Source organism: Pongo pygmaeus, chromosome 16 (assembly GCF_028885625.2).
Source record: "Pongo pygmaeus isolate AG05252 chromosome 16, NHGRI_mPonPyg2-v2.0_pri, whole genome shotgun sequence".
Classification (NCBI taxonomy): Eukaryota; Metazoa; Chordata; class Mammalia; order Primates; family Hominidae; genus Pongo; species Pongo pygmaeus.
Window position 1 is genome coordinate 32,906,288 of NC_072389.2, and position 20,168 is coordinate 32,926,455.

Sequence of the window (20,168 nt, forward strand, 5' to 3'; positions counted from 1 at the left end):
GTGTGTGTGCATGTATTTAGAGACAGAGTCTCATTCTGTAGCCCAGGCTGAAGTGCAGTGGCACGATTTTGTCTCACTGAGACCTCCGCCTCACAGGTTCAAGGGATTCTCCTGCCTCAGCCTCCCAAGTAGCTGGGATTACAGGCACCTGCCACCATGCCCAGCTACTTTTGTATTTTTAGTACAGACAGGGTTTCATCATGTTAGTCAGGCTGGTCTTGAACTCCTGAATTCGGGTGATCCACCCGCCCCAGCCTCCCAAAGTGTTGGGATTACAGGCATGAGCCATCACGCCTGGCTCAAAAGCTTTCTGTTTTTAAGGATATTAGACATGTTTCTTGTTGTTTTGTTTTGTTTTTTTTTTTAATAAAAACTTAACACTAACGTAGGAGAATAAGAGAAAGTTTTTCCAAAAAAGAGAAAACATTGTGATTACTTTATCTTATTGGAATGTTGGATACTAAAGTCTGCTTTATCAATCGTCAAGCACACTATAAAATTTCCATTTTAATAGGATATGTACCTCAATTGAGGTAATAAAGTTTTAAAGTTTTTAAAGTGAAAGCCAGCCCCGCCCCTCTCCTGGAGTGGGCGGGGACAGCAGTTGCATGGGCAGCTTTCCTTGTGACAACACAGGTCCTTCATGACACGCTGCTGTCTGGCCACGCCTCCTTTTCCTTTCATCTTTCTCATTGACCAATGGGCTTCAAGCATTAAGGCCACGCCCCTATTCTGCATTCCAGTGCAGCCCTGGTTACGCCTCCTCTGGCTCAGTCACACAGCGACGTAGAGGTGACTGGAGGTGTATAGTTGTCCTCACCTGGATCATGCTGATGTGGCCCCAACCCCACCTCCCTACCCATCCCCACCTCCCTACACACCCCCACCTCCCTACACACCCCAACCTCCCTACCTATCCCCACCTCCCTACACACCCCCACCTCCCTACACACCCCCACCTCCCTACACACCCCCACCTCCTTACCCATCCCCACCTCCCTACCCACCCCCACCTCCCTACCCACCCCCACCTCCCTACCCATCCCCACCTCCCTACCCAACCCATGATGTCCAAAGAAACCCAACAGAACAAATTGGCCGAGGCCAAGGAAAAGGTAAACGCACCAGCACCCCAACCCAAGCCAAGGCCCCCTCTGACAGCCGAACTGCTGCCAGTCTGTGCCACTCCCGAGGCACACCAGGCTGGGCCCCCCCAGTGCCTCTGGGATCCCCACACCAAAATCTTGTCAGCCAGCCCAACCCCCACATGAGTCCTGCCCCTGCCCTGCCCAGCACCCCAGGGTGACTTTGAGCAGGTGACTCCCGGGGCTTCCAACTCCATACTCTGCCTTACCTCCTGCTACCCCAAACCCGACCTCCCTGGGCTCTTTGGGCTCACATCTCCAAGGACCTGGGTGCCCCAGAACCTGCCCTCACCAGTTGCCACAGGGTGACTTTGGGGATGTGACTCCTGGGGCTCCTTGTCTCTTACTTGGCCCTCACCTCCTGCCGCCCCAAGCCTGACCTCACGGGGCTCTTTGAGGTCACGTCTCCAAGGACCTGTGTCCCAATTTTGTTACCCCCACTCCCCAGTCTCAAAGTGGCAACTTGGGCATTGCGCTCATATGTCCCCACCCCCCGCCACTCCACCAAGGAGTGGAATGTAGTGATGTCACAGTCCCTCTACAAACTGTCATTACTACCATGAGACCAGCCTTTGGTCTTAGGACCCAGTCCCCTAAGTGTTCTTGCCCGCTTCTGTTTCCTCTGGTTGCAGCACAGGTTTCCAGCTGGAAGGGGAATGGGGACTGTGGGACCTAGAAGAGAGAGGTTTCAGGCTGCCTGACTTCCTTATCACAGACGTTGACAGTGTGAAAAGCCTACACCTCCCCCATGAGCTCAACATGTTGACAGTGTCTCTGGGTGGCAATGGGAGAATGGGTTGGGTTTGGTTTTCTCCCAGGCTTCTACTCTCCAGAGAGACTTTAACATTTTTTCTGAGTTCTGCACCTCAGATTTGAATTCTCCATTGTTCTTGAACCAGAGTGCCCCTCAGTCACTGGTTTCTGGAGTGAGATCTGCTTATCTTCTGCGGAACAGATCTTGGGAAACTGGACTTGACAGCTTGAGTCTTCCTCATCTCATCTCAACCTGGGGTACTTTGAGTGCCACAGGATAAATATGGGGCATCTTTCTGAAGCATCAGTTTCCCTTGATTCTATTGAGAGACAAAACATTAATGTACTTAGGGATGAAAGTCACATAGATTTATAAGAGTATACAAGACTTCTCTCTGAAATGAGGCTTGGGTTGTCCTCTTTCTGTTAAATTCCCAGATTTAACAGAAAGGCTGCCTTCTGCCATAAGGATACATTGATGTAAAGGTTTGAGAGGTACTGGTGCACTTCTTAACACTAACAGATGTGTGAGGGTGAATAACTCTAAACCACAGAGTGTACAGTTCCTGCCTACTTAATATTTGCTTTTCTACCAATGCCTCTGGTTTTGGTCCCTGGCAGCTGCTGATTTGTGGCAAAATCCCAGAGCTCAGAGTCAGAAAACTGAGTTTAAGTTCCATTACTGCCTTTTTTTTCAGCCATGGTATCAATCTCTCTCAGTCACTAACTGATTGTGACAACATTTCCTACAGTTGGTGGCATTAAATCAGATGGTCTACAAGAGTATTTAGTATAAACTGTAAAGCAGGATGTGACTGTAGGAGCTTGTAGTTCTCATGAGTATCACTGCTCTTCCTTTCCACAGTTGACAGACCATCATGCCCAGACCAACCCTAGTGTTGGTGCAGGAGCAAGCGACACCAAAAAGAAGAAAATAAATAATGGCACTAACCCTGAGACAACCACTTCTGGTGGTTGCCACTCACCTGAGGATGTGAGTCTTGGCTGGCCAGGCTCCTGGGGACAGAGGGCCCAAGGGGTGGTGGAGGGTAATTGTTAAGATTGTGGAAGAACTGCCAGGTACTGGTTAAGGGTTCTGGGTTTGAATCCTACCTCTCCATCTGCTAGGGATATGATTTAGGGCAAATTGCTTGAGCTCTTTGGGCCTCTCTTTTCACATCTGTAAAACAGGAGTGGTATTGTTTTACTTGTATTTGTGAAGTTTAAATGGGATTTGTCATTGTGTTTTTATGTTAATCCCTAGACCAGGGCCTGCTGTAAACTCTCCTTCTTGGGCTTGCATTTCCTGAGGTAGAGTTAGAGAGTATCAGAGGTTTCTGTTAGCTCTGAGAGCCTGACAGTTAAAGGCCCACTAGAATGGAAACCTCGGGGCCAAGGGCTCCTGTCTGCCTTTTCTGACCTCTATCCCCGCTGTGAGGAACTGTCCCTGGCCTGTATGTGCTCAACGTTTGCTGAATGAATGCACCTTTCTAAATCACAAGTTGGCAGAAGGGTGGGCTTTTCTCACACTCCATCTCCGAAGGTTTCTGTTACTGTCTTTTCAAGAGAATCTAGTTTCAGACTTTGAGTTCCGTGGCTGGGGGCAGAAACCAACAAAGACCCAAATCCTTCTTCTTTGGGAGTTGAGGAGAGTTTACCAGTTTGTGTTCCCATTAGGTCTGAGAACTGTGCCTTTTAAATCCATTCCTGAGCCCTGCCTACTGCTTCCTGGCCTGGGGAGTAGAGTCGAGGGGGCCACCCTCAGTCACCTTCCTTTGACTCTCCCCACAGAAACAACAGAACCGAGCTCAGCTGGAAGAAGTAACGCGATTTCTTTGTTTGCTCACGACATGACCGCTGGGTTTGGGGTCACTCAGATGTAGAGGCCCCAGTCTCATCTCCCCCACTCCCAGCCTGGGGAAGAAGGCTCACCCCCCTTATTCCACCCCATCCCCACAGGGTCCCTGATAAACTGGTCCCATGGGTGGGCCTGTCCTGGGGCAGTGGTGCCATTCTGGGGGCATGTCTCTTGCTGTGCCATCTCTGCCTCCTCCTAGCAAGAGCTCTGTCTTCCTCTTTCTATAGGAAAAGAAGGCAAACCACCAACATCAGGAAGCTCTAAGGAGGGAGCTAGAGGTGAGTGGAGGGTGTGAAGTTCCCTCCTGTCCTCTGGAGAATGTTTCTTTGCTTCTCTTTCAGCATTTGCTTGTCTTTTCTCCCAAAGGCCCAGGTTCATACCATACGAATCCTTACATGTCAGAAAACCGAGCTTCAGACGGCACTCTATTACAGCCAGCAAGCTGTCAAGCAGTTGGAAGGTAGGAATCTGGCACCCCATCATCCTTGAACCTGGCACTTTGACAGGCCTTTAGGGGGAGTCCTTTGGGCCACATCTGAATGTCTCTCATTCCAGGAGAGGCCAGGGATCTGATCGGCCGCCTGCACGATTCATGGAAGTTTGCAGGAGAGTTAGAGGAGGCTCTCTCTGCTGTCACTACACAGAAGAAGAAGGCGGATAAGGTGAGTTCAACCACTGCCCCGTCCCCTGGGAGCCCAGCTTTGCAGATAGAGGAGTGAGCCTAAAGTTCCCTTCTGTAGGATGGAGTGTCCTGCCCAGAAGGCAGCATTGCCATTTCTTGCTGCTTTTGTGTGTGGTTGTTAGAGGCAGACTGGGGCTGAGTCGGCTGCTGCAGGTGAATTGGGGAGCACTGTGGGGAGCGAGCACTGGACATAGAGCTCAGAGGCCAAGTGCCCGCCCTGCCCATCCTTGGCTGTGGCCTTGGCCAAGTCCTAAGTGGCGGTTAGGGTACTTGTACCATAAAGGTACAGAAGAGTATCTTGAGTATGTTATTATTTGTGTGGAGAGAGGGAGCAGGTATATATGTGTGTGTGTGTACATATTATGGTAATATATATAAAACATGTTTGTAAGGATTCATTAAAAAACTCAGGATAGAGGCACAGTGTGGGGGGGAGATATTTCCCTTCTGGACTTTCTGAGTTTTGGACTATGCGAACGTATCATCCTTTCAAAAATTCAACAAAGGATTAATTTCCTCCTTCTTAACTGTGCCCCTACCTCCAGCGAAAGAATGGGCTTAGAGAATCAGATATACCTGGGTGTTGAAATTCCAGCTCTAAGTGATCTTAGGCAGCACTTAACCTTTAATGCCACACATTTTTCATCTACACAATAGAAATAATAATGGTAATCTTCTCCTGTGGAGGTTGTGAGGATTAAATGGGATTATTAGCATCGTGCCTGGTGAAGCACTCAATAAAGGTTCCAACAGTGGTAGTAATAAGAGTAATAACAATAGCAATATTATCTGAGCTCTCTGGGCCCCTGTTAGCCAGCCCTAAATTCAGTCTCTTTTCCTGTCCCTTCCACCTTCACTGAGTTCTCTGAAAAACAAATGAGGGCCGGGTGCTCTCACTCACGCCTGTAATGCCAGCACTTTGGGAGGCCGAGGTGGGCGGGTCATCTGAGGTCAGGAGTTCAAGACTAGACTGACCAACATGAAGAAACCCCGTCTCTACTAAAAGTACAAAATTAGCCGGGTGTGGTGGCACACGCCTGTAATCCCAGCTACTCGGGAAGCTGAGGCAGGAGAATCGCTTGAACCCAGGAGGTGGAGGTTGTGGTGAGCCGAGATTATGCCATTGCACTCCAGTCAGGGCAACAAGAACAAAACTCTGCCAAAACAAAAAAACAAACAAACAAACAAAGAAAAACAAATGAGAACATGGGCTTGGAAATGCCTTGAGAACATGTCAGGTGTGATTGAGAGTGAGGAAGTGTTACTGTGGAGTAGTCACAGTGGCTGTTGTTCCTGGTCGTCCAGCTACTCCTCTGCCTGCTCTGTCCTGACTTAACCTTTCTCTATTTGCAGTACATCGAGGAGTTAACAAAGGAGAGGGACGCCCTGAGTCTGGAACTGTACAGGAACACGTAGGATGGGGGAAGGTGGAATGGGAGGTCTGGGGGCCCTTAGCGTGGGTGGTGTGCTGGGAGGTGGGGGGTACAGGTGAGCATGGGGAGAGGCTCCTACAGGTTTTCATGTGTGCACAGGGAAGCTCTAGTTCCAGCTGTGTCACTGACTCATGGGGTAGCCTCAGGCAACTCATGTCTTCTCTCTGGCCTGCCACCTGTGACTTTTAATTCCTGGGGTCCCTACCAATGCCACAGTTCTGTGGTTGTGGGCTGAAAGTAGAGGGTTGATCACCAAAGCGGTCCTTTCTGTTTTTCGTTCATTCCTTTCTCTACTGCCTCTGGCCATAGCATAACCGATGAGGAGCTGAAGGAGAAAAACGCCGAACTACAAGAAAAACTTCGACTTGTAGAATCTGAAAAGTCTGAGATCCAGCTCAATGTAAAGGAGCTAAAAAGGAAGCTGGAGAGGGCCAAGCTCCTGCTGCCACAGGTGAGCAGCTGCAGCCCCGGGGGTTGTGGGAGCCCCACCCGGCTGGGACCATGGTCTAGGGATCATGCAGGGTATGGGGAAGCTCCAGCCAAGAGCTGGAAAATTTGGGTCCCTGTTCTGGTCCCACCATAGAATCCTCTAGAGTGTGCTAAAAATGTACAAATTGGGGCCCTGCCTGGGGAATCAGAATCTCAGAGTTAGTGCTTAAAATATTTCTTTAAAGGATCCTGGATGAAAACCATTATTTTATAGATTACATTTATTTATTTTTTTATTTATTTATTTTGAGTTGGAGTCTCGCTCTTTCACCCAGGCCAGAGTGCAGTGGCGCAATCTTGGCTCACTGCAAGCTCCGCCCCTGGGGTTCACGCCATTCTCCAGCCTCAGCCTCCCAAGTAGCTGGGACTACAGGCGCCCACCACCACACCCGGCTAATTTTTTGTATTTTTAGTAGAGATGGAGTTTCACCGTGTTAACCAGGATGGTCTCCATCTCCTGACCTCGTGATCTGCCCGCCTCAGCCTCCCAAAGTGCTGGGATTACAGGCGTGAGCCACCGCACCTGGCCTATAAATTACATTTATATGGCTAGCTCATGAGTCTGTTTCCTTCTGAGGTTCAAACCAACACTTTCACTATTCCAGCAGCAGCTGCATGCAGAGGCTGGCCACCTGGGTAAGGAGCTGCAGAGTGTGTCAGCAAAGCTCCAAGCCCAGGTGGAAGAGAACGAGTTGTGGAACCACCTGAACCAGCAACAGGAGAAGAAGATGTGGAGGCAGGAAGAGAAGATACAGGAGCGGGAGGAGAAGATAAGGGATAGGGAGGAGAAGATACGGGAATGGGAGGAGAAGATACAGGAGCAGGAGGAGAAGATATGGGAGCAGGAGGAGAAGATGCGGAGGCAGGGGGAGATGATGCGAGAGAAGGAGGAGAAGATACGGGAGCTGGAGGAGAAGATACACGAGCAGGAGAAGATACGGGAGGAGGAGGAGAAGAGGCAGGAGCAGGAGAAGATACACGAGCAGGAGAAGAGGAAGGAGCAGGAGGAGAAGATGCGGAGGCAGGAGGAGATAATGCGAGAGAAGGAGGAGAAGATACGGGAGCTGGAGGAGAAGATACATGAGCAGGAGAAGATACGGGAGGAGGAGGAGAAGAGGCAGGAGCAGGAGAAGATACACAAGCAGGAGAAGATACACGAGCAGGAGAAGAGGAAGGAGCAGGAGGAGAAGATGCGGAGGCAGGAGGAGATAATGCGGGAGAAGGAGGAGAAGATACGGGAGCTGGAGGAGAAGATACATGAGCAGGAGAAGATACGGGAGGAGGAGGAGAAGAGGCAGGAGCAGGAGAAGATACGCGAGCAGGAGAAGATACGTGAGCAGGAGAAGAGGCAGGAGCAGCAGGAGAAGATGTGGAGGCAGGAGGAGAAGATAAGGGAGCAGGAGGAGAAGATAAGGGAGCAGGAGGAGAAGATGTGGAGGCAGGAGGAGAAGGTGCGGAAGCAGAAAGATATGATGCGGGAGCAGGAGGAGAAGATACGTGAGCAGGAGGAGATGATGCAGGAACAGGAAGAGAAGATGGGGGAGCAGGAGGAGAAGATGGGGGAGCAGGAAAAGAAGATGCAGGAACAGGAGGAGAAGATGCGGAGGCAGGAGGAGAAGATGTGGGAGCAGGAAGTGAGGCTGCGGCACCAGGAGGAGAAGATGCAGGAACTAGAGGTGAGGCTGCAGGAGCTGGAGGAGAGGCTGGGGGAGCTGGGGTGGAAGGCCGAGCTCTGGGGGGAGCAGACGAAGGTGCGTGGAAACCCTGGAGATCATACAGAACGACCTCACCACAACTTAGCAGATGGTGGTTGGCTCCCTCTGCTTTTCCACCAGTCTGTGGCCTACAGTTTAAATGGTGGGAAGAAGGGTATGAGATTTGAGGCTGGGGAGGGAGGCATGGGCCTCTAGGCAAGGGAGGCAGTCATTTAGGCCTGGAGGAAGGGGACAGGGCAAGGGGCCTGGGCAGGCGACAGAGCCCCACAGTGTCCTCGCCACCCTGTTTATGGGCCCAGAATCTGGAAGCCAGCCACTACCTACCCTGACACCTATCCTGCAGGTGGAGCTGAAGAGCCAAGAGGCTCAGAGTCTGCAGCAGCAGCGAGACCGTTACCTGGGTCACCTGCAGCAGTACGTGGCCACCTATCTGCAGCTGGCCTCTGAGAAGGAGGCACTGCACAGCTGCAGCAGCAGGAAGCTCAGGGCGAAGCGGTGGCCGAAATGGGCCACCAATAGTTGCAGGAGACCCGGTTGAGGGAGGTGATGAGGGCGGGGCCCCAAGCGGGATGACCTGGCAACCTCCGTGCCTTCTCACTCTCTTTCCTGGCCCCTTAGGAGCACCTGGAAGCTGCCATCTACCGAGCAAATGACAAGAACGCAAAAACAATAAACATGTAAAAGCCAGCAGCAAGGCCTGGAGAAGAGTAAGCCGCCACGTGACTGTTTAGAAGAGAGTCTGAGCACAAACCTGAAAAAAAACATTTATTTATTTTAAATTTTGGCAAAATACTGGGGCCAGGCACGGTGGCTCACGCCTGTAATCCCAGCAACTTGGGAGACCGAGGTGAATGGATGACCTGAGGTCAGGAGTTCAAGACCAGCCTGGCCAATACAAAAATTAGCCAGGCATGGTGGCGCGTGCCTGTAATCCCAGCTACTTGGGAGGCTGAGGCAGGAGAATCGCTTGAACCTGGGAGGCAGAGGTTGCAGTGAGCTGAGATCGTGCCACTGCACTCAAGCCTGGGTGACAGAGCGAGACTCCGTCTCAAAAAAAAAAAAAGTTTCTTCCTTACATGTATGTTTCTATTGTGTTTTTTCTTGGTCTTTCTCGTTTAGTCTTGTGTTGTCTTATGGCATTCCTAATAAACTTTGTTCTGCCTCCAGAGAGTATTGACGTTGACTTTATGGCACACAACTGGAGTAAGGGCAGATCGCCTTCATCTAGTTTGGGACTAAGCTGGTTCAAAGCAAGTTTTAGGTTTTGTGACAGCTGGTCTATGTTTTATTCATTTGGACTACTAGGGGTGGCCCTTCCAGGGTCCCCACCGAGGTCCCATCTCCTTCCCGGGACCCAAATCCTCATTAGATCATTTCAGCCCTGTGAGAGTGCCAAACATTCAGGTAGGCTCTCCAGCCCCTTAAGTACTACTTCATACTCAGTTTCTTAGCCTCTTAGCCCTCTACTGTTGACCAATCACCAAATGTGGGAAAAGCACCACAGACTGTCAGGGTCACCTCCTAGGCCTGGTCACTCAAGTTCTGGCTGAGGTCTTCAGTTACCTTCCAACAATTGTTTTTGATTGGGGGCAGGGCACACTTTTGTCCAGTTTTTCTAACTGCTCTTGTGGGGAGGCGAATCTGTAACAAGCTCCTCTGCCTTTAGTGAAAGTTGAAAACCTTCATCTGTCCTTTTTTTGTTGTTTTTGAGATGGAGTCTCACTGTTGCCCAGGCGCTAGTGCAGTGGCACGATCTCTGCTCACTGTAACTTCTGCCTCCTGGGTTCAAGCAATTCTCCTGCCTCAGCTTCCCGAGTAGCTGGGATTACAGGCGTGTGCCACCATGCCTGGCTAATTTTTTTGTATACCTTTAATAGAGACAGGATTTCACCATGTTTTCCAGGCTGGTGTATCGAGCTCCTGACTCAGGTGATCTACCTGCCTCAGCCTCCCAAAGTGCTGGGATTACAAGTGTGAGCCACTGTGTCTGGCCCATCTGTCTTTTAAAAAAATGTTTTTAATTGGAGGTATAATTTATATTCAGTGAAATGCAGAGATCTGTTTTACATTTGGTGAGTTTTAACTCATTTAACATTAACCATGGAAGCTACCTCCTTTGAAGATACAGAGTATTTCTATCATCCAGAAAGTGTTCCTGTGCTTTCATCCTGTCCGGCACTCCCCCAGCAGCTGATGAACATGCTGAGGACATTGGTACTGGATTCTGGCCACCCCAAAAGAGCCGCTTTGACAAGGCTTACCCAGCACTAAATCCCTGCCTGCTCTCTCAAAATTTCCATCTTTAAACTGGTTGTACCTATAACCCTCCCTCATCAACTCAATAGATAAACAAACCCTGAAAAATAAACACCCCTTCCTGGCCCAGCAGCCCACAGCCTAATATTGACTGTATTCCCAGGCTTTCAGAAATGGAACTCGCCTGCCGGTTCACCCTCACTAGGGCGGCAACTGCACAGGAGCAGCTGGGCTCACCCATTAAGCAAGAAGCCAATAGCTGGACAGTGACACTCAGACCCCAGCCTGGGCCAGCCTGGCTGAAAGCCCCCTTCTTTCCATCCCACTGTGGAGAGAGGGGGTGGAGCATACACAACTCTACTGCCCTCCGCATCCTTCAGCTGTGCTTCCTTCTGGGAGAGGGAGCCGCTCATTAATTTGGCCAAAGCCTTCTTGAGGGCTGTAGGTTTCACAGGCTGGGTGTGTGGGGCCCACCGCGCTAGAGAGAGAGGCTGGTTTGTCAGAAGGCAGCCACCTGGCCAGAGGAGGGTCAACCACCTTGGTGATCTCCTTCCCCCGGCTGGACACAGCGTCCTGCACTCTCTACATGTGACTGTTCCCCTCAGAGCTGCTTCCAGGGGAGGGGTTCTAACCCTGTGGGTGGGGACATTGTGTCACTTTACAGTGGGCCATGGCTCCCTCTGACATCTCCAACTCAGAGGCAGTAGAGAGAAGACGAGAAATTCCCTGGCCCTCCTCCCTCAGCGCCCCCACCTCTGCACACGTCCACATATGGAGACCCTGACAATGGGCCCTGGGAGTGCCGCCATCTGCACCTCCTTTCCATGCCTGCAGCAGCCATGCCCACTCTCCAGACCCTCACCCGCCTGGCTCAGTAGACGCTGCACCGCCTGTGGTCCTGCGCCTACACCTGGGCCTCTGTACCCGTCAGTTCCCCCAGTCTGGTTCTTATTTTCCCCAACAAGTAGGGAGCCTGTAAGGTCACCTGTTGAGCAAGCTGGGGGGGAGAGTAGGGTGGGGCTGGGAGGATGAGGAGGAGAAGCTCATGGTCATGCTGGAGAGTCAGCTGAGCAGAGTCTCTGCAGGCCCCTTGGCTGCCTAGCCAGTGGTGATCCCGCTCCCACCCTCATTTCTTCTTTGTTAACAAAACCATGACCTCATTAAATATTGGACACCTATAAACCTCATGGACCCTCCTCCAGCCTCCCCACCGTGTACAGGTGAGTCTAAGTCAACTCTAGTCATTTCATTCCTCCGGACTTTGACTGCTTGGGGCTTGGGCATGAGCTGCCTCTTCGCCTGAGCCTGACCCACAGGTACCCTCTGCGCCTACCATGCTGATGCACTGGGCCAGGGAGAGCTCCGTCTCGATGGAGATGAGCTGTGAGGAGGTGGCGGCTGGGTGGATCAGGTTGTGGTAACGGGTTTTGTTCGGAAGGTCGTCCATCAGTTTCTGCTCAGCATGGGCCACGTGGCAGTCCCCTGGGTAACCACACAGACATGCTGGGACCTTGTGCAGCTGTCCCCCACTGCAGCTGACAGCTATGAAGCAGGAGCTGAGAGGGCCAGGGAGCACAGACACCCTGAGAGCTAGCTGAAGCAGTGAAGGTGCTGGCAGGCCTTTCTTTCCCTGGGGACTTCAAATGACATTAATGACAGAGCTCAGCTACCTCCTCCCCATGCCATACCTCTTCCTCCTCCCCCTCCCTCGATCAGTGAACAGCATCCCACGCTCTACACATCTGATACAAAACTGGGTGTCTCTTCCTGACTCCTCCCTTGGTTCATCCAAGTAGCCCCCAAGTCCTGTCTGTCCTCCCATCTCCACGGCTACAGCCATGTCCCTGCCTCCCCCGCCCTGCCCACCTTCTATTCTCTCCACCTGCACTCTGCCCCTGCCATCCGTGTGCCATACAGTGGCAGACTGGTCTTTCTACAGCAAACTGAACTAGGGCCCTTCCCCACCCACAGCTCCCAGAGCTGGAGGTGGAGTTGAAGCTCATGTTCTGGCTTGGCATTCAGAGCTCTTTCCCCCTCAGCACTGGCTTATCCAGAGTGCTCACAGTGCAGGGCAGGAGCCCCATGACTCAAATGTGGGTTTGGTGCAGAACTGGGTCTGAGGTGGTGCTTTCCCTATGAAGAGACAGGGCCGACATGGGGGGATTTTCTGGGTTCAGAGTTAGACCTACAGAGTGCAAGGTTTCTCTGAGGCACCAAATGGAGGGGTCGAGCTAGCAGCTGGCTCCTGGTCTGGAGCTTCAAGGAGGGGTCTCAGCTCAGAGCCACATTCAATAGCCAGCTTACATGCAGCCTCCCGCAGGGAGCCCCTGGAGCTTCCACAGCCTCAGATCTGCCCCTCTGCATACCCCAGATCTCTTGCCAAGGGGCGTTTGGGTCTTCATGTCATCTCCCTCCCATGTCTGGGAGTAAAGTTGAGGTGCGGGGACTTGCGCTTGTGTACTCTGGTGTCTTAAGGGAGAGTGTGTCAAGTAGAGTGGAGGCGGCTTGGAAAGAGGGAGACTCAGAGGAGAGTGAAGGACACGTGACCAGGCAAGCCTGGGAGCAGGAAAAGAGAGTGAGCAGAGGAAACCGCTGGGTCAGGGGAGCGGATGGGAGGATCAGGGAATGAGGGGGGCTGGAGACATGGGGGTGGGGACGCTGGTGAGGGGATGCCTGGCTCACCAGGCTCAGGAGTCAGTTACATCCTCCCACAAGGGCCAGCTCACCTAGTCGCCCCAAAGCCCTCCCTCTGTGGGTGGGACCAGAGGGCCAAGAGCACAGATAACCCAGTTGAGCAGGACTGAGGCGGACTCAGGTGGGTGCTGGGCTGGACTCCTGGCTGTGGGGAGCAGCCGCCCCCCTGCCTACTGCATCCACTTTCCAACTCGCTGCCTATCTGAGCAGATGCAATATTGGGCACCTTGTGAAACATGCTCCTGGTGCACCTGCTGCCTGCTGCCCCTCCTGCAGAGTGCCCGGGCTCTCCAGAGAGGATTCCTGTAGAGGCTTGGCCTAGATTCTGAGTCCTGCCTCTCATACCCGGGGCTGCTACCCCAGAGGCCAGCTGCTTGAGTACCCTGGAAGCTAGTCTGTAGCCCCAGGCTACAGCTGGGTCCATCCCACAGCCCTTCTTTAGTGTATCTATTTGGACTGACTGCTCATTTCATAGACAGGGGTGTGTCTTGCCCCAGCCCATCTGGCATGTCTAAGGCAGCTGTGGGGTCAGAATCTGCAGCTCCCAGCCCCCAGCCCTGCAACACTAGGAGAGGCTGGACCCCACATCTCTGAAGTCCCACTGGGCTGGTGCGAGCGGGCTCCCGAGTCCAGAGCTGCTCTGCAGGCTGTGGGGCTCATGCACCAGCTTTGAACCCACCTGATGTGCTCAGGTTGCTCATCTTTGGGCCTGTCCTGACTCTCAGGCATTCAGCTGAGCCTGAGGGCCTCTCCCTCATCTTGACCACCAGCTACAGGCTCTGACTTAGAGGTTCCCAGAACCTTAGACCATTTGGCCGGCCCCCCATTTCTCACCTGAGGAAACTGAGACCAGAGAGGGAAAGCAACTTTCTCAAGGACTCCCAGCAATTCAGAGGCAGAACCAGGTCTAGGAGCCTCTTCTCGATAGATTTTTCTCCCTGTCCCTTGAGCCTTCTTTAGTGCCTCATTAACTTCCCTGTAAGGAAACTGCCCCGCTGAGGCTGGAAATGGTGCTCTCCAGAGTGGTGTGCACCAGTGACTGCGCCTGTGTTTGTACTTGTGAGTGTGTATGGGGGTGGGGATGAGGGGGGGAAGAAATGGCAGGGATTCTGAGGGCTGGATGCACTCCACCTCACCCCAAAAAGGGGCGCAGGAGAGCCCAGCCAAGCACAGCACATGCTTCCACTTTCCAATCTGCTGAATGCCTGTGAGGCCGGCTGGGCCCAGAAGACAAGGGACAGGTCCTTCCCCATAGATGGCAGGGGGGGCCCAAGATGGGTGGAAGCTTCTGCCGCAGCTTTGGGGGTCACATCCCAGCCCATGGGCTGACACTTAAGCAGAAAAAGCCACCTCTAGGAGTCAGTCATGGTCTAGTGATTCTGATGAGGAGGGGCCCCACCAGCCTTTGTCCAGGGTCTTGTCTGGGAAAAACTGCTCCCTGGCAGAAAGAGGCTAATAATTTGAGAGGAAGCCATAGCTGAAATCCTAAACTGTGTGAGTGTGTGTGTCCAGTTTGAAAAAGTGTATCTGACCTAAACATTTATATTGAAAAAATGGAAAGATATATTCCCCTTGTTTTGGAATACAAACTACAGAAAGCAACACTTAACAGAATCTCATCGGAAAGGTCAGATTCTGCATCTGGAAAGGCACAGTGATTTTCAACTGCAGTGTGTGTCCTTAACTGAGGAAGGGAAGGTGAGATTTATATTTAGTAAAAGGCAGCTATGAATTTACCTTTTATAAAGAGCTTGCTATATACTATTAGTGCTTTTCAATCATGTCAGAATCAGCCAGATGCCTGTGGAAATGAAAATTCCCAGGCTTCATTCCCAGAGATTCTGGTCCTGTGAGCCTAGGGTGGGGCCCAGAAATCTCTATGGGGTGGTGCAGGCTGCCCCAGGACCACACCAAGAAACACTGCAACTAGCCCCCACACATCCCAGTCCACAAATATGCAGGCAGGCATCTTATCTCCACAGAACAGATAGGGAAACTGAGGTCCAGAGTGGGGAAAGAAATGTCACGGGGCCACCCAGCAAGTGGTAGCAGAGCCAAGATACACCCACTGTCTGCAGACACCATCTCTGATGACAGCTCCACCTCCCCACGGGAACCTTGCCTACCCCCACCCCTACCTCCTGCTGCCTGTATGGTGGGTCTCTGTCCAAGGAAGATGTATCCTAGGTCCTCTAGGCTGACTGGGGCTCAGAGGAAACCTTGGCCCAGAGTGTAGGAGCTAGAAGGGTCCTTGGAATTCATGGGGGGAATTTGAGGCCCAAAGAAGGCAGTCCTCACATTTGAACTCTGTCTGGAGAAGGGCTGGGTCTCCTTCCTGAATGGTACGTTTGACTTCACCAGCCTGGCCCTCAGTCAAGCTGGCTGTCCAGGCCCGCCACACCTCAGGGTGGGTGACCAGAGGCGGTGGTGCCATAAAACACATTTCCTGGGAGATCCACCCCCAAAGCTCAAAACATTCCAGGGCTGGTGAGTTGGGCAAGCCCCCTTCCCTCTCAGCCCAGTTTCCCCATCTCTACAACAGCTGTGCTGGTGGAGACTTCTCCCTGAGACTGAGCCGCAGATTTTCTCCTGGGTGCCTACACCACCCAGGTTGCCGGCTCCTCTGTGCCCGCTCTTCAAGAAAGTCCTCTCAGGTAAGGAAGGCTTTGCCTTGGCTCTATCAGGAGCAGGAGCCAGTGCACCCCCAGCCCCCCAGACCAGTGGGGATGGCCAGGGCTGCCTACAAAGCTGCTGCCCAGCCCAGAGACACCCCCCTGGGAGGGTGGCCCTGGCCCTCGCAGCGGCTCTAAGAGGCGGCCCCAAGAGGCGGCCCCCACTCCAAAACTGGCAGAGCCACCCACGCCTTCCCTCAGCCCAAAGAGGCTTTTAGGAAAATGAATCATCTCAGGTTCAAACCCATGGGGTTGCTGAAAGACAAGAAAGTGCGGGGCGAGCTGGCGCGAGGGAGCGCTGCTCCGTGCAGACTTTGCAGGGAGGGCACTTAGGAAAAGGGACTGGAGTCTGGGAGGGTGACTAGCTCAGGGTTAAAGGGAGGGGATGGAGCTGGAGTGAGCTGGCCTCGTCCTCCCCCTTGGGCCTTCCAGCCTGGGCTCAGGTGATTCAAAGGAGCGAGCACCTCCCTCTCCCGGCCAGGGAGTTCTTGCCACATTCTTCAATCAGTACCATTCCCTTGGGGGCTGGGTGACAACACCCACCTCCAGACCTGGCTGGAACTGCTGTCTCAATTCTAGATCCAAAAGAACCTCTGGCAGCTTCTCCATCTCCCTCTCAGTCCAGCCTCACCTCTTCGCCTGTGGAGGAGCTCCAACAGCAAATCTCGCAACTGGAGGAACAAGGCAGGAAGGGCAGGGTCTGAAGAAGGAACCACCTTCAAAACGCAGCTCTGCCACCTTCTCTCCAGGACTCTTAGGCTTGCTTTCCTATTGCGCCCTCGACATCCTTTTGCTATAATCTGGCATGTTGACGTATAGTCTTTAAAAGCAACAACACTGTTGACGTGGAGCAGACTTCCCATTTGGGATGGTCTGGAGAAGTTAGGTTTGAGGGCATCCTCTCTTCTGCAAACTGCAGCAGTAATAGATGAGATATACAAAGTAAATAAAGGCCGCACACGGTGGTCACGCCTGTAATCCTGTAATCCCAGCACTCTGGGAGGCTGAGGTAGGAGGATCACTTGAAGCCAGGAGTTCGAGACCAGCCTGGCCAATATGGCAACACCCTGTCTCTACTAAAAATATAAAAATTAGCTGGGCATAGTGGTGCACACCTGTAGTCCCAGCTACTCAGGAGGCTGAGGCAGGAGAATCACTTGAACCCGCAAGGCGGAGGTTGCAGTGAAACGAGATCCCGCCACTGCATTCCAGCCTGGGTGACAGAGTGAGACTCCATCTCAAAAAATAAAAATAAAAAATAAAGTACATAAAAAAGACATGCCCAGGCTGAAAAATAAGTTAATCTTTATCTCCATGAACAAAAAGCAGAAAAAAAATGCAAAGTGGTTGGAGGCTGAAGAGCCTGGACCCTGCTGGGCTTTGGGAACCAATGATGGTGGCAGGTCCTTTGGGATAAAGAGGGACCAAATGACTCCTAGCTAGAAGCTGGGAGCTTGGGTGTACCCCAGTACTTGAAAGGATGCTGGCCGGGCGCAGTGGCTAATGCCTGTAATACCAGCACTTTGGGAGGCCGAGGGAAAGTAACTCTTATGTCAGTGTGAAAGCAAATCAGACAGGACAGGGGAACATGGAGGGGAGGAGAGCCAAACCAGGGCCTGGTTCCACCCGCCCCATTGGGCCAGAAGCACAAGTGGTTCTCTGCACAACATCAAGAGCGAGGACATGCTTTCAGCTCCACTTTAACTCAGGTTCCTAATGTGACAGCAGGCTTGTCAATCCCACTTGCCCCTGCGGCTCACACCAGAAAACTACCAGCAGTGTGAGTAAGGACAGAAGCAGGAGACTGAGCAGCCAGGGTTTGGGAATCCCACAGCAACCCACAGGCCCTCATCACACACAGCAAGGATGTGCCCTCACTGGGCTCACCACCACCACCAGACATCACCTTCACTACCTAATAACCTGCCTGGGTAACACCACTGTAACACAAGAAACAGGTCTAGAATCTAGCATGTATGCTACACCTGAAGGAGCAAAAGACGGTAATAAAATACGATAAAATTTTTATTTCTTTAATATAAAATTTAGAGCCATAATCAAAATGTGTAATTCTGACGGGGTTCACTACTTATAAAAACTTCACAGCCCTCTATTTTCAAATGTAAATGGTATTCCGTGGCTCCTCGCCAGCATGTAACTAGAGTTGCTCTGAAATCCGTTTCACGGCTTATTTTTTGCAAGCGGCGATTTCTTCAACCCACGTTCTCCAAGGGAAAAAAGGACATGAAATGTTTCCAAAAGTTTCTTACAATCTTTAGATAAACTACTGCTCAACAACTGCATCCTCCAAGTCAACACATCAAGAATCCTTCAATCACAAACACTTAAGGTGAGAAAACGGTGTCTATCCATGCAGGAGAGGGACACGTTATCCATGCTTATGAAGACAGCCTGGATATCGGCTACTGAAAAGCTGTGAATGTATCTTCCTTTTTCTACTTTCCAAAATTTTTGTGAGGTGATACTTATTTCTATGTTTGTTTCTATTCTTTTTATTTTGTATTTTTTAGCAGGTACATCCTTATGATAAATCTACTGTAGAACCAATGTCCCATATAGGACTCCACGTGCCACAGGAACCAAAAAGTCACATGCAGCGAAGATGAAGACACAGCAGACAACCTGTGTGGACACCACAGAGCCACCTGCCCAGGACACCAGTGGAGCCACAGGTGCAATTCAAAACGTTCTTAGTCATATTAATAAACATGGCCAGGTGCGGTGGCTCATGCCTGTAATCCCAACACTTTGGGAGGCTGAGGCGGGCAGATTACCTGAGGTTGGGAGTTCAAGACCATCCCGGTCAACATCGTGAAACCCCATCTCTACTAAAAATACACAAATTAGCCAGGTATGGTGGCATGCATCTGTAGTCCCAGCCACTCAGGAGGTTGAGGCAGAAGAATCATTTGAACCCAGGAGGCAGAGGCTGCAGTGAGCTGAGATTGTGCCCCTGCACTCCAGTCCAGGCAACAGAGTGAGTCTCCATCTCAGGGGGAAAAAAAATTGTTCTTAGTCACATTAATAAAAGTAAACACACACACACACACACATACACACACACACACACACACACACACACATATAAAATTAATTGTAATAATGGCCGGGTGCAGTGGCTCATGCCTGTAATCCCAGCACTTTGGGAGGCCAAGGTGGGCAGATTACTTGAGATCAGGAGTTCGACACCAGCCTGGCCAACATGGTGAAACTCTTGTCTCTACAAAAATACAAAAATCAGCCAGGCGTGGTGGTGTACATCCATAGTCCCAGCTGCTCGGGAGGCTGAAGCAGAAGAATTACTTGAACCCAAGAGGCGGAGGTTGCAGTGAGCCAAGATTGCACCACTGAACTCTGGCCTGGGCAACAGAGCAAGACTCCATCTCAAAAATAAAAATAATTTTAATAATGTATCATACTTATCCCAACAGATTGAAAATATTACCATTTCAACATGAAATATAAGAAAAATGATTGAGATATTTTACATAGGTTCTCTTTTTTTTTTTTTTTTTTTGAGACGGAGTCTCGCTCTGTCGCCCAGGCTGGAGTGCAGTGGCACGATCTTGGCTCACTGCAAGCTCCGCCTCCCGGGTTCACACCATTCTCCTGCCTCAGCCTCCCGAGTAGCTGGGACTACAGGCGCCCGCCACTTCGCCCGGCTAATTTTTTGTATTTTTAGTAGAGATGGGGTTTCACCGCATTAGCCAGGATGGTCTCGATCTCCTGACCTTGTGATCCGCCCGCCTCAGCCTCCCAAAGTGCTGGGATTACAGGCGTGAGCCACCGTGCCCGGCCTGGTTATTTCATATTAAGTCCTCAAAAACCATCAGCATAGCTTACATATGTAGCACATTTCAATTTGCAGTGAAATTTGCATTGAAAATATCTGATCTGCACTTAGACTCATAAAATATATAGTTGACAAAGTAGACTCACGTGGCCAAGTGACATTCTTAAATGCTTTCTAATAACGGAATCAAGTTTTTAAACCTGCATTTTAATTAATAAAAATTAGATAAAATATTCAGTGTCTCAGCTACGATGGACACACTTCAAGTGCTGATCAGCAAACGGTGTGAGTGCCGGCCAGACTAGCCAACGCAGGCTACACCGCTGCAGCTGAAACAGGCCAGTCTCTCTGCGCACGGGAACAGTCTGGGCAAGCAGGAGACGGGGAAATGGGCGCTGCCCTCGTGAGAACAAAGGACCCACAACAGGAACCCTGCACTCATCCCCTGCCAAAGACACCAACAACCCACGACGCAGCCTCCTCACAAAAGGGAGAGGCATTCAAGAACTTAGAAAATCACCTCTTCCTGGAAAATGCTCACTTTAAAACTTTGCATGTAACTTTACATTTTAATTACAAGGTTTTTAACATCCATTTTCTCATGTCTTCTTAACTCTGTGAAAGTAAACACAGCTTTTATTCTTACTCCTATAGTTC

The 20,168-nt window shown here is 51.3% G+C and overlaps 1 protein-coding gene and 1 pseudogene across 7 annotated transcripts; one reads left to right on the forward strand and one right to left on the reverse strand.

The window, feature by feature from the left end:
- The first annotated feature begins 763 nt into the window (after positions 1 to 763).
- LOC129014404 (golgin subfamily A member 6-like protein 1) lies at positions 764 to 9,240 on the forward strand. Of its 7 annotated transcripts, none has more exons than XM_063652495.1 (11): positions 764 to 1,115; positions 2,764 to 2,892; positions 3,690 to 3,719; positions 3,984 to 4,034; positions 4,123 to 4,216; positions 4,312 to 4,418; positions 5,792 to 5,850; positions 6,181 to 6,322; positions 6,966 to 8,036; positions 8,419 to 8,489; positions 8,694 to 9,068. In XM_063652495.1, exons 1-11 carry the CDS (start codon positions 828 to 830, stop codon positions 8,746 to 8,748), a joined length of 2,097 nt encoding a protein of 698 aa, XP_063508565.1. In that variant the 5' UTR covers positions 764 to 827; the 3' UTR covers positions 8,749 to 9,068. The 7 variants fall into 7 exon arrangements, with proteins under 7 accessions (XP_063508565.1, XP_063508566.1, XP_054307745.2 ...); XM_063652496.1 differs by having other exon boundaries at positions 6,969 to 8,036; XM_054451770.2 differs by lacking the exon at positions 8,419 to 8,489 and having other exon boundaries at positions 8,694 to 9,240.
- Positions 9,241 to 12,631: 3,391 nt separating this feature from the next.
- On the reverse strand, positions 12,632 to 16,306 carry LOC134738212 (sterol regulatory element-binding protein 1-like; annotated as a pseudogene).
- Positions 16,307 to 20,168: the final 3,862 nt, after the last annotated feature.